Source organism: Borostomias antarcticus (genome assembly GCF_949987555.1).
Source record: "Borostomias antarcticus genome assembly, chromosome: 3".
Classification (NCBI taxonomy): domain Eukaryota; kingdom Metazoa; phylum Chordata; class Actinopteri; order Stomiiformes; family Stomiidae; genus Borostomias; species Borostomias antarcticus.
In genome coordinates this window covers 31,258,842-31,272,776 of record NC_140236.1, presented here as the reverse complement: position 1 = coordinate 31,272,776, position 13,935 = coordinate 31,258,842, and the positions used below count along the sequence as shown (strand labels likewise).

Below are 13,935 nucleotides of genomic sequence, written 5' to 3'. Positions count from 1 at the left end.
TCAAAACGGATGTCCTTGGTTAAAAGCTTTTTTTATTGGTTACAATATCAACTCATGGCAACATATCAGTATCACCAAGCCACTGTACAAATACAAAAAAAAAATCTGGTGTGAAAAAGACTATAAAACATTATTCCATAACAAGTGATTATAATTTTCACACAATAGCACTGTAAGAGAAATCATGGCACCAAGTCCCTGGTTTTCACTGACTTAAACACACAAAAACAATAAATAAATGAAAAATCTAAGAAGACTGTTGGAATAGATCATAGAGCCAAAAGGCAGTGCATTAATTTGTGTTGGTGTTGTGGTGATCACCAAATATAACACTAATCATCAAAGGGAAATGCTCTGTGTGGGTGTTCTCTAGCTTCAAGAGTTTAGGTGTCTATTATTTTCTCTTAATACCCAGTTACTACTATATGTAAAATTTTGTCAGAATCCAAGAAAGTATAGTTGCAGACAGTTTGTGGCTTCAAACTACATACTGTGCATCAGCGAGAACTGAAAATCAAAAGACACTACAATATGCAGATGAAGATTGACCCATGCTGTTATGAATGCTCTTCTCACATAGTTGTATCACAACACAACCGTTAAGACCAGGTCTAGTAGCGATGGTAAATTCAGAGAGGTTGCGCAGCTTTTGAATGATGGGAATGTGTCGGCCCCAACTCTACTAGCCTACATGAAGAATAAACTGCAGTCAGGCACATAGAAATATGTCCATGCCTGGTTCAAACGATTAATACTGTTGCATCTTTTACACAGAACACTGTAAAGCCTGTGTTGCCACTTTTAATGATATCACACACATCCCTTTTGTCGTGGAGAATGAAGGACTATGGTGCAGTAAATGGTCAAAGTTCATTTCACTGAGGGAATGGTCTTGCAGCATCATTGGTACAAACTAAATCCCACAATGTTGTTGTAATATTGTTTTCTGTCAGTCTTTTCTCACTGGAAAGTTTGTATATCAGAGCAAACCAACAATGCGGGAAAATAACTATTAAAATATTTTGAAGGACCAACATCTTTAGCTGGGGAGCATGGGACTTTATTCCAGGCTACACGTTATAGTGCTTCAATGTGATTTAAGGAAAGGACTGGCACTTCTGTAGGCAAGCAAAAAGTAGAAAAGAATCGTGTTAAAATGTTTTCAGTTCACAGCTCAGGGTCAGTGGGTAACATTGGCACAAATGAGAAAGTAACACTTATCAAAGATGTCTGTTACCCACATGAATCAGTGAGAATCCCAACACTGATACGCAATACACTTTACACCCAAGGATGTATGTGAGGCTAAAATAGCCATTTCCTTTCATATTTTCTCTCAAAATTAACTAATGCAAAGCCACATAATGAAGCAGCTAAAATGCACAGCCAAAATAAACTGTTACTAGAATCAATGTATGATAAAAGGGTTTCTCAGTAATCAACAAATAAATACAACAAATTGTATGGTAGAAAGGAAGAATCATATATAATAATGTACAGTACAGCACTGTTTTAACAAGCCATTGAGCTGCAAGAAGTTGCAGTTCTCTGTGTGTGTCATCTGTAAGCTGGGCTTTAGTGTTTACTAGTATTGGGCAAGGCTGGGCTAATTGGGTTTGATTTAACTTTGTTGAAAGCTGTCAACCTGCCTCATTCTCTACCTGAGATGAGACAAAAACACAGATGTGAGAGCTTGGCCTGCTGAATTGGTGCAGCCCAATAAGACAACTGGGTTATATTGGACTCAAACGAATTGACTGGGTTCAGGTCTAGCATACAACTTCCCCATTTGCAGAGGTCAAAGATGGTTAAAAAAAATATATAAAGTAGTTTTTATCTAGCCCATACTATATAGTAAGGCAGAATGGAGACACCATTGGTAGTCACTATTCAACCCATGTAGAGTATATCAGTGGTTTTCATTTTTGCTAGGGAGCACCCAAGACTGCCAGCGGTTCAGACCAATTTAAGTCTGCAGGGGAAATAATTGTAGATGATTAACGCAAACAACAAAAACTTCTGACATATCTCCCGCCATTGGTGAATATGTTGCATGTGCTCTTTGCTTACATTTGGACTACAGTTGAATGTGTGTGCATGTTTTCTATCTCTACCAAGTGAGCTTTCTTCTACCAAGTGTACTTTCTTTGCTAGCAATATTAAACTGTTCATAACGTTTGTTTTGGTGAGAAAAAACATTAACATGTTAAATACAGACAAAAACATATGAAAAGCTTCTTATTTTACAGACTCGTAGTGGCCCTGGTGTAATTCTGAGTGGGGTGATGAGATTTCTGAACTGAACGTTCCACACTCTACCAACACCTTGTTGGTGGCAATACTAGAGTATAACAAAGCCTCGGTCACTGACAGTTGTTGGAGAACAACGTTGTGAAATGAGGCTCTTACAGGCATCTTTATCCATTCCATTCACAGGGATCAAATGAGACGGCCGTTGTCTCTCACAGCTTTGAGCAAGGAGACCCTGTTTCCTTTATCTCCTGGCCTCTTGGTCTCCAGTATGACATTTAAGGTCTCGACACTTCTTACAGGCTTCAAGGAACACTGTAGCTCCTCTAGCGAAGGGAGAGTAATATTAATACCTTTACATACACCTTGACTGATCTACTATGGGGAGACATGGTAGGCTTTGGAGGCACCTCTTCAAGTCACAGGCTGGGGCAAATCTGCAAGCTTCTGTAAGTGAGTGATAACAACTGAGTCATTGCATATCATACAGTGGTTGATTTGCAAGGAAATGGCGTGCTGTTACTGTAGGATAAATGTTATAACAGATACAGTAGCTGTAGGCTAGAGCAGACAGCAAGAGGGCTGTAGTTTCATACTGTCTGGACAACAAGCAGTAACACCTCCAGGTCCTCAGTCACTAAAAACAAGGATGGGCCTAAAATGTGTCATGACTAAAAACTAACTTACACTCATCCATGAGCTTTCTCTACACATGACCACAACAGTATGACAGTTTCTGTGGGAAAAGAAACCAAGTTTGTGGAGAGGAATGCCGACAGGTTACAACTCGTATCTTAAGTCGTTACCACACTGCCATCATCGACATACAGTATGAGTACTGTATTTTAGTTACAGTGCACGTGTATGCTTGTGCCTGAAGACCATCACACACACTCATGCATATCGACATGTACACAATGAGTACATAAGGTGGGAGACACACATCGGCAGTTGTGTTATCGTGTAGTACTGTGAATATTATGTACATTAAACAAGTAAAACATAAGGCAAAAAAATGAAATAATAAACTCAAGGGTGGGAAAAAAAACTACAAAAATATATACATACACATTATATATGCATATATGATGCATATATACACACATAATGCTATACATATATACTGTATTTATATATACATTTACATATTACACACTGACTGTCCTCTAGTTTGGCGGTAACCACGGTAACATGCGCTCTTGTCCCCCCATCCAGGAACGGAGGGACACCAGTTGTACTTTTTTTTTTTTCTTTCTTTCTTTTTTTTTTCTTTTTAAATTTGTTTTAGATCACGTCTCATCGCTTTTTGATTGGACAACTCTACTGTACGTACTGAAAAGCTCTTGTGTAATAGGTGGGTAAAAAAACGTCACTTGGAAAGGTAGAAAGAGCGGTTGCTCTCTCACAGCTGCGTTGGCTGTGGTTGGGGGAGGCGGGGGGGGACAGACGGGGGAGAGGGGGGGGGTCAAGCGTTGGGCGGGGCGGGGTGGGGTGGGGGTGGGGTTGGGGTTGGTGGGGATAGACACAGTGTTCACCCTCAGGTCCAGCCCAGCTCGTGGGCGGGTGGTGGGGGAGGGCGGGGGGGCAGAAGAGAGCAGGCGGACGCGCTAATTCCAGATCCGGAGGAAACTGTCCCATGATCCCGTGGCAACGGCCATGCCGTCGTCTGTCACCCCTAAGCAGCTCACCCTGTTGTCGTGACCCGCCAGGACACCTGGAGGGAGGGAGGGAGGGAGGGAGAGAGGGAGCAGAGAAGAGAGATTAAACAAAACGACTGAGAGAGAAAGATTACGATTGAGAGAGAAAGAGAACGAGAGAAAGAGAAACACGGGATATAAGAAAGACGGGGTTTGTGATGCCTGTAACGCAATGTGCAACCTATTTCATCTACTTCACACAGCAGAATGAGAATGACTGCCATCCCAGAACCCCCTAGCCCCGAGTCCTAGAACCTTTCATCCACCCGAGAGCAGTGTGCTCGTGCCGATGAGACGGCTACCGCATCGCCCCTATCCCACCTGCGCGCTCGGCCTTGAGGGTGTCCCACACGTTGCAGTTGAAGTCGTCGTAGCCGGCGAGCAGCAGGCGGCCGCTCTTGGAGAAGGCCACGGAGGTGATGCCACAGATGATGTTGTCGTGCGAGTACATCATCAGCTCCTGGTCGGCGCGCAGGTCGAACAGACGGCAGGTGGCGTCGTCCGAGCCCGTGGTGAAGGCGTTGCCGTTGGGGAAGAACTGCGGGAGCGCCGAGAGACAGAGAGAGAGGGGGGTCGGGGCGTCTGGTTAGAGGCGGGGGGAAGGTTTGGGGATCTGCGCGTTTCGAGGTTTGCGCCCAATGTTGCGCAGTGCGTTGAAATGTGCTGCCGTTCATTCTCTTTGGTTCTTTTCATCCTGTTCGAAATTGTAACTATTTTGGACCATTTAGCATTTGTTTTGATCATCAACACATCCATTTGCCTTCACGAGGACAGAAATATAAGACCCAGTGTAATACAGTAAGACACAGTACTGTACTGTATCTATGACCCGTAGTCTTCAACTCACGCAGACGGCGTTGATATCAGACACGTGGCCGGTGAACGACTGCCTGCACATGCCGTCCCTGACGTCCCACAGCTTGGAGGAGGCGTCGCAGGCCCCGGAGACAAACGTCCGGAAGTCGGGGCTGAGGGACAGGCTCATGACGTCCCCCGTGTGGCCCGAGAACGAGGTGGCCAGCTGGCCTGTCTCGATATCCCACAATGCACTGGGGGGAGAGAAGGAGGGAGAGGTGGTGTGAGGTACAGTGGAGAAGACTGGAGTCTTGTTGTTGATGATAAACAGAGGTGTGTGTGTGTGTGTGTGTGTGTGTGTGTGTGTGTGTGTGTGTGTGTGTGTGTGTGTGTGTGCGTGTGTGTATGAGACACTTGCGGCTTAAACCTTCTGGTGAATCTCCAAATGACGGTATCCTACTCACCAGGTGGTGTCCCCAGAACTGGTGACAATCTGGTTGTCATCCAGGAAACGACAGCAAGACAAATAGCCTGGAAACAAAGAGGTTGCAACTCATCCCATCAGGTAAACCCCATAAGCAAACATTACAGTCAAGATTTTTTTGGGACATTTAGCACAACGTGTTATCCTCCATATTGAGGGCTGTGATGAGACTGAACGAGTGACAACAAGATTGTGAAAACTAGGTGGGGCTGTTGTTGAGACTTTCACAGCAGGAACAAGCCAATAAGGGCAGAGCAGATGGGGATGGCTTCTCCTCGTGAAAGTCATTAACACGGAATGAAAAGCTGTCATATTTCTCTGTCGTTTGTTTACAGGATCATGAGAGTCGTATAATCTGGGCTTAATCAAATAGAGATTGGAGGGTTTTTGGAAAGGGCGGTGCGGGGAGGAGGTGTATGAAAAGAGGATCACAGTTGAAGGCTTTTGTCAAGTCATGTTCATGATAACATGGAATTTGCCTTCTTAGTGCACAAAAAAATCATAAGATAAGATATACTTTAATAATCCCCATGAGGGAAATTTGAGGTTTCAGCAATGTAAAAGGTACAGTAGCAGTGGGACAGCGGAATAGGTAGATAGATAATATACATAATAGGTCAAGTTAAATTATAAGGAAAAAATTACAAGACAAAAAACAAGAAACAAGAAAAAAAAAAAGAAAAAAAATCTATATATGCAGAAAAATATATCTATATATACAGTATGCCTAGATGTTGGATACATACATACGTATACTGTAGCGGCTGAAGGAAGAGCCGCATTTAGTTATGCATGTGCGGAGACAGAGACTTATGGACTGTTTTGTGTGTGTGTTGTCTCGCCTCGCGCGAGTTAGAGGCACCGTTGTTTTAATGAGGAAGTTGGTGCGTTGTTTTGGCGGCGTTATCGGTGAGTCGAGATGCAATGTGCAGCCTAGCGTTTTCACTATCTATTGTGCAGGTAGTTATTAGTGTTAGAGTTAACAGTTTAGGTCTAGTTAGTTTAGTTTAGTTTAGTTTAGTCATAACAAATGAGTAGAGTCGCCAGTGTGAAGCTAGGCAGTAGTTTGAGCCTCTGAGTTAACGTTAGCTAGGTTCGCCAACCGGAGCCAGCTAGCTACATTTGAGCTGTTCTGTTCTTGGACGTCAATAAAAAGACATCAACAAGAAAACTGGCCTGTTCCCTGCCGCTCGCTACAATACATACATACATACATACATACATACAGTACATGCATACATACAGTACATACACACGTACACACAGACATATACCAGCCCACTTCCGGCTTTAGGCCTGGGCCATAGCAAACACACACCAGTATGTCTCTCCTATGATGCTTTTTTAGCCTCTCTTACCCTGAAATGTAATTTAATGTAATGTATTGCTTTATAAATGTTCTTAGCCGGTAGACAAACATACTCCAGGAGCTTGCTCGATCGCCTTGTTGAGAGGGGTCAGGGAATCATTTTTACAGCTCACTTATCTGGCCCCCGGGTGATTACTGTTTTTTTGCTTCCCTCTGGAATATGTAGAGAGTGGGTCGTATGCCCACCTCCCTTGTTCTCTGTAAAGCGCATTGTGTTGCCTCTGGGTATGAAATGCGCTATACAAATAAAGCTTTGATTGATTGATTGATTGATTGATACAATCATACATACATCCAATCTGTATAGACATATGTATAATGATAACAGGGGTTACCTGTGTGTCCGGGCAGCTCCCGGGTCACACGCACGTTGCCCTCCCGGGTCTTCAGGCTGTAGATGGAGCAGATGTTGTCCAGGCCTCCGCAGGCCACATAGTTCCCGGAGGGGGCGTAGGCGCACGTCATCACCCACGACGAGCGTAGCGGGATGGCGTGCATCTGGAGGAAAGCCAAGAGATGGTTAGCTCGCGCGGCTCCGTGCTCATACTCAAGATGATTTTCTGTAGAACTGTAAAAAACAGTGAAAAAGCTGCATTCTGCAAAGCCCTGACCCCAACACTGCATGTGTGTATTTGACCATCTATACCGCAATCCCTGCTGTGTGAAACATAGTTAGTGCTGTCCCCTTCATGTTAGCCATTAATGCTAACACTAGCAGTTGCCTGCAAAAGCTAAATAAACAAATATGAACCATACTGTACATTGACAGCTGCTCGTGGTCCATAGACTACTACTTCCACAAAGGAGCCATCCAAATTACAATGTGAGTTTGTGTGACCCGTGCCTTTAAGCTCAGGAGAGTGGACTATGATCCAGAGCTAATGTGAGCCGAGGACATGGGAGAGGACTGTCCTCACTGAGGGGACATTCTCAGGACATGAGACAGAACTGCTAGCCTCGGTGAGTGGAGATTCTCAGGGTTTGTAATTCACTGTCCTCGTTTCAGAGAGATCCATCCTCACAGATATCAGTGTTTCATAAGATGGAGTCTCACCTTGTTGGTGGTGTAGCTGTCCCAAATGATCAACTTGCCATCTTGGGAGGCGCTAACCAGTAACCTGGACACCGGAAAAGGGCATAACGGTTATAAATAGTTTGAAAGGTTCAAGCAATGGACAAAACCATAACATACACTCAGGCCTGTGTAAAATTAACGATGGAGCTATGCTTTTCTGAATATACTGCTGAACTGTTACTCTATAATACATATATAAGTAATGTACGGGGAGAACGCCGGGTCCTTTCGAAGCATTTTAAATTCAATGACCCCCCCCCCCCCCATCTCCTCCCCGGGTGGGACACCCCTCATGCCAGGACGGCAGCCACTTTGGATGTGCCGTCTCATGTAATATTCATCAGCCCAGTTATCTGAAAGGCTTGGCTGTGGGGGGGGGGGGAGTGGAAGAGAGAGAAAGGAGGGAGTGGGAGAGGAGGGATAGAAATCAACAGAGAAAGGGAGAGAAGGGATTGGGGAAAGAGAGAGGGATAGAAAGCAAAAAAGGAGAATGGAGCAGACATGAAAGAGGATGGGGAATGGGGAAGAGGGTATGATAAATGTTCAGGGGATAGACAGAGAAAGAGGGAGAGAGAGAGAGAGAGGGAGAGGGGGAGGGAGAGAGGGAGGGAGGGGGAGGGAGAGGGAGGGAGAGAGAGAGGGAGAGGGAGAGAGACAGGGGGAGCCTCCCCACCCCTGTGCTCCGTGTCCCCGTCTCTCCAGAGGGGGGGAGCAGGTTGGCGCCCATCTGTATCGAGCTGGGCGCACAATCAAGGGAGCGCCGTGACGCTGAAATGTCAACTGCTGTATATAAAATAAACACAGGCTGCTTGTCCTCCAGGTGGTTCACCCAGGGTGCACACACATACACACACACACACACTTAGTATTTGGTAGCGGGAAGAATTGATCTGGAATGCATACTCAATGATGAAATGAAAATCAGTCTTTGCCATCAAATACAGTAGTTTGATTGGTCAATAATAGTGATTGCTCTTTTTCACACCATCCCCTTTACTTTAAGTAGCTAAACTACTTCCCTTCCTAACTGTCTATAGACCTTGTGTGTGTGTGTGTGTGTGTGTGTGTGTGTATATATATATATTTATTTATTTATTTATTGTGTGTGTAGTATTTGTGTATAAATCTTTGTTTGGACTAAAGTGACATTAAAATTGACCGTTTCAGTGTATCCACGTTTGGTATCGTTTCCTGATTAGTGTCTGTCGAACTGAACCAAAAGATGAAACCTTACTTGGACAATGCCAGCCAACAGATGCAGCAGCTAGTGCATGTGAATGGGTAGGCAGCAGAGCTCCAGTGATACTAGTGGTACTACAGTTCTATAGCAGTAGTAATGGTAATGGTAAATGATGGTAAATGGACTGCAATTATATAGCGCTTTTATCCAAAGCGATTTACAACAAAGGCCTCTCATTCACCCATTCACACACACCAACGGCGGCAGCTGCCATGCAAGGTGCTAGCCTGCTCATTGGGGGCAATTTGGTGTTCTGTGTCTTGCCCAAGGACACTTCGACATGTCGTCAGGAGGAGCCGGGGTTCGAACCGCCGACCCTACGACCATTGGACGGCCCGTAGACGGCAGTAGTCCCACTGACCTGGAGTCACTGCCCCAGTGCATTGCATAGATCTTGGCGAGGTGGCCTCTGAGAGTGCGGCGCGTCCTCATCTGTATCCGGCCCACCGAGTCCAGACCAGCTGTGATCTGGCAAAACACAGGAAGCCGCGTCACCGTTGGCCGCCCTCGCAAAAATCAAGCCACACCTCATTCATACGCTCACGGCTGTTAACGCTGCAGAATGGGAATCCGTCACCTACATAGAGGGCAGTGTTTTTGTTTAATGTAGCACTAACCCTTTTAACATTCAAAACAGTTAGTTAAAATTGCAGGATAAGACAGTGTTAATAGGATTGCTACAGACATATATTACAAGGTATTGCTTGGAAATTGCTTGGAAATGACTAATAGATTCTTTGGGCATACATATGTAACCTTGTTTGAATCTTTTACTCACCTGTGACAAAGTAGAGTCACTACAGGCTTTCCTAGCATCCTGCAACACATAAGAACACAATTATCTATAAGTTTTATGGTGAAATACTGAGGACAGGACCAAGAGGTTTGTTAGACAAAATATCTGGGGAGAGATTGGTTCAGTAGGGTATTCATATCATGAACCCCAAGTTTACAGTCTATCAGATGATGATCAGAGACAATATTTCTTGAGTATCTCTTTATTACTCAGGTTTTGCCTCTGACTCACAGGATGCGAGATAAAACGCGCGCGCGCACACACACGTACACACACACACGCCCCATACCCGGATTTGATTGCGTAGTTGCTCCGCTTCCTGCCGTAACTGTTCCAGCTCGCTCATTGTCCCTCTGTGATGTGTTCAGGCCGCGCTCCGCTTGGAATATTTAGTAGAAAAAATACACACACTCACACACGCAGACCAGCTGACACCTGCAAATCACACACAAACAGACAGACAGACACACACACACACACACCACAGAGAGAGAGAGAGAGAGAGAGAGAGAAACAGAAACACAATCAGTTAGAGAGACAGACAGTTGAGTCTTCAGAAGAGAAATTCCAGGAACAAACAGGAGCTTCCTGTGGTTGGCGTGCTTTGGCCTGAGCTGAAATGGGTGGGGGGGCTATAATAGCCAGGACACAGGCACCGCTCAGGGAGTCCTGCCTCTTCAAACACCCCCAGACTGGTTCAAAAGGCCACACACACATGGCTCTGACCTTTCCACTCAATCAGCCTTTGTGTTTTGCATTGTGGCTGGCGTTAGCATTTAGCACACAGCCATGGAATATGTTCCAAATATATGGTTTATTACACGCACAACTTAGGGTATGTGTGTCTATATGTGTGTGTGTGTTGATAGTGAGTGAGTGAGTGAGTGAGTGAGTGAGTGAGTATGTGTGTGGGGTGGGTACGTTCTTGTGTGTGTGTGTGTGTGTATTTGCAGCTTCCTTCACCTAGGGGAGCCTGAATGTGGGTCACTAAGCACTTACACACTCCTCAGAAATGTTTGGAGCATCAGGCCCCCCTTATTTTCCAAGACTTTCTACTGCATGATATCCAGAACCAGAACGCAACCCTGAATTAATGTTTTAGTTCCATTTCTATAATTCAGCAATTAGGCCGACCCGCCCTATATTTCCTCCACACAGGAAAGGAAGGCAATGTAAACATAAAAAAGCGATAATAACGACCTCCAAGAAGTGCGAGCTGTCAAAACCCAGTTGAAAGCCAATTCTATCATAAAATAGGTTAAAGGGCAGTCTAGCAGGGTGTGTGCGTGTGTGTGAGAGAGAGAGAGAGTGAGAGAGAGAGTGAGAGAGTGTGTGTGTGTGGGAGAGTGTGTGAGAGAGAGAGAGTGAGAGAGAGAGAGTGTGCGAGAGAGTGTGTGTGTGAGAGAGAGAGTGTGTGTGAGAGAGAGTGTGTGTGAGAGAGAGAGAGAGAGAGAGAAAGAGAGACTGTGAGAGAGAGAGAGAGATAGAGAGAGATAGAGAGAGAGAGAGACTGTGAGAGAGAGAGAGAGAGAGAGAGAGAGAGAGAGAGAGAGAGACTGCGTCTGTTTCCCTGGCGGTGCTGCCGGAGCCCGAGGAGGGAGGCCTGGCCCAGAGAATGGCACAGCGACAGACAGGGATGACAAAGGGGAGCTGTGCGCCGGATCTGGTTTGTTTAGCGTGTGTACGGCCTCAGCAGGCCCTGATCCTGACCACGGCAGGCTCTTCACTCTACCCACCAACACCACCCAGCCATCCGCCCTGATCCTGGCCACGGCAGGCTCTTCACTCTACCCACCAACACCACCCAGCCATCCGCCCTGCTCCGCCCAGTAAAACCACACAGATATGGCCTACACACACACACCACGTATATATGCACCCGGGGTACATAGACATGAACCCAGACATGTGCCTACTACTACACACTCCGTCACAGAGTGCGTCGTCTGAAGCAGGATAGTGACTGGAAATTCACCTACATGTCATCGGAGTGCCTTCCTTTGGTATGTCAACATCAGGCTCTTGAGACGTACAGTTATGCTCCACTGAAACGGCATGAGGAGTGGTGGATGATTTTCATACGATAACAGTTGCATCTGGATGTACCACGGATGCTTTCAGTTCACTTTTAAGATGAACGATATGTTAAGATCTGTTTGTGTGTGTGTGTGTGTGTGTGTGTGTGTGTGTGTGTGTGTGTGTGTGTGTGTGTGTGGTGTGTGTGTGTGTGTGAACACCCATACATTGAGTGTTCCTTGTTCCCTAGACTATTACAAAGCCATTCTCTTGCCGTCTCCCTGGGAAGGTCACAGTGTCACACTGACAGTAACCTTATGCAGTGTTTTAGTGTCATTTCATGTTCTTGCAATACTTATCATTAAAATCTGAACAGATTTTTCAAGTGTCCCTGATAAGTAGGCTAGCCAGTGAATATGGGGCTGACTGAGAGAGCCAGCCCTCGGCCGCTAGTGTCATTTCATCTTCGGCAAACTGAAAGTCAAAAGGCCGTGTGCGTAAGAAATGGTAACTTAATATTGTTTGTGACTTCTGCCACCCTCCATCCAGGGCTGTACTGCAGGACTCTTGTCTATGGCCCTGTGTCCACTATGACTGGGTCAAATTCTATATCTCCATGTCTATTTTGAATGTGGGGGTCAGTGCTCCATTCACAGGGCAAGAGGAGCGTGAGGAGGAATACTGTGTGTCCCATTGACTGTGTGTGTGTGTGTTTGTGCTGTGTTTGCATGCGTGTGCATGTGTGTGTGTGGGTGCGTGCGCGTATGAGAGAGAAATCTCAGCAGAAAAGTGCTGAAAGTGTGTGAGAGAGAAAGTTGCTAAGGCAGTCTTACCAGGTGTAAACTTGTTTGGGACACATAATGAGTATTCCAAACATCTAGAGAATGGCGGAAACATGTTGTGAAATCCCAGAAATGTGAATCATTTCCCAACCAATCTATCAATCTTCTCCTCAATGCCCAGAACTGAGAAATACAGGGATGAACACAGTATCTAGCCAGCTGCCTCACAATAAATAATTTGTCAGCAATCACATGCAATTATAACAACGTTTTAACCCTTCAATTAAATATTTGCATAGTCCTAGGCTAAGCATATGGCACCCTGTTATAGGTCAAAGTTTGCATTTGATACCATCTGTGCACACGTTGTTTATCCTTTACAACTCTTATTACCTCGCCCATGTAGATTTAGGTCTTATTAAACTGCTCTTCGTCTGGTCAGGATATTGCTTATAACCCTGTAACGCTAGTATCCTAGATAACTCATGACACCTGAAAGAAATGATAAAGTTGATGATTATGGCTACATCTTAAGAGATTTTCTAATGTATCACCTAAAGTGCAGGTGGTTAGGCCTACATTCTATCCGGAGTTATTACCTAGTTACATTGTAACAACCTTCAGACTCACTCACAACTATAGGGACGGAACTTTAGACGCGAGTTGCGCAGTCAACGTAGGCTTTAGTAGGCCTAATTTAATACGTTCCCGGCTATGTAGGCTATGTCTAATGATCTTTAGCTGTAATGGTGGCATGGGCCTTTAGCTACCTATTTCCAGACGCGAGATGCAACAAATGTAGGCTACGCACCCCGTTAGGCTACATTGCGAGTGCGACTGCTACAAGTTGCCGCTCGAATGAAGGCCGAATTTCATCTATAATTGATTGGGGTAGGAAAATGTTAATACGACATCTTGCTCCATGTATGAACAGAGAACATCTTCGCAGACATATCCGAGCATTTCCATGGTTTATTTCCGTCTTGTTTGACAAGGCCGCATTTTGATAAGACCGAATTTTCACCGATAAAAGCTTGGGCGAGAAAAAGAGCCTAAAGCAAGCCTTGACAGAGACCACATCCTAATTAGAAATGAACTAAAACACTATTCAACACAGTCCTATCATATCTACCTTCCTGAATGTTTTGCTACATAGAAATACCAAACAAAGGCCGACATCAAGCCGCACAGTACAGGATTTACCCAAAGCAGGAAATAAAGAGAAGAAAATGTCAAGATAGGCTTCAGCTCAGCAGAGCTCTCGTTATTACCTGAAACGGGATCTTTTGACTGTCCACGTCGCTCCAATCCCTGTCAATATAGTCCGTCTTCAAACAGCGATCATGGTCCCAGCTGTGGAAGAAATGTCAAGATAGCGGTTTTAATTTTAAGACGATTTAACTGATTTAAAGGGCCAGGCGCTCTCGCAAC

At 45.1% G+C, this 13,935-nt stretch overlaps 1 protein-coding gene across 1 annotated transcript; it reads right to left on the bottom strand.

Moving 5' to 3' along the window:
- Positions 1 to 111: 111 nt before the first annotated feature.
- Positions 112 to 13,922, bottom strand: LOC311307144 (guanine nucleotide-binding protein subunit beta-4). The gene is made up of 10 exons (XM_084435934.1): positions 13,776 to 13,922; positions 9,996 to 10,141; positions 9,689 to 9,727; positions 9,272 to 9,378; positions 7,650 to 7,713; positions 6,931 to 7,093; positions 5,207 to 5,273; positions 4,795 to 4,996; positions 4,269 to 4,485; positions 112 to 3,964 (listed from the first exon to the last, which is right to left on the bottom strand). Exons 2-10 carry the CDS (start codon positions 10,050 to 10,052, stop codon positions 3,858 to 3,860), a joined length of 1,023 nt encoding a protein of 340 aa, XP_084292060.1. The 5' UTR covers positions 10,053 to 10,141; positions 13,776 to 13,922; the 3' UTR covers positions 112 to 3,857.
- Positions 13,923 to 13,935: the final 13 nt, after the last annotated feature.

Excerpts from the sequence above, each read along its gene's own strand:
- LOC311307144 (XM_084435934.1), bottom strand. The coding sequence starts at position 10,052 with ATGAGCGAGCTGGAACAGTTACGGCAGGAAGCGGAGCAACTACGCAAT. Across the intron at positions 7,714-9,271 it reads CACTGGGGCAGTGACTCCAG|GTTACTGGTTAGCGCCTCCC; the intron begins GTCAGTGGGACT and ends TCCGGTGTCCAG. Across the intron at positions 4,486-4,794 it reads CTGATATCAACGCCGTCTGC|TTCTTCCCCAACGGCAACGC; the intron begins GTGAGTTGAAGA and ends GCGCTCCCGCAG.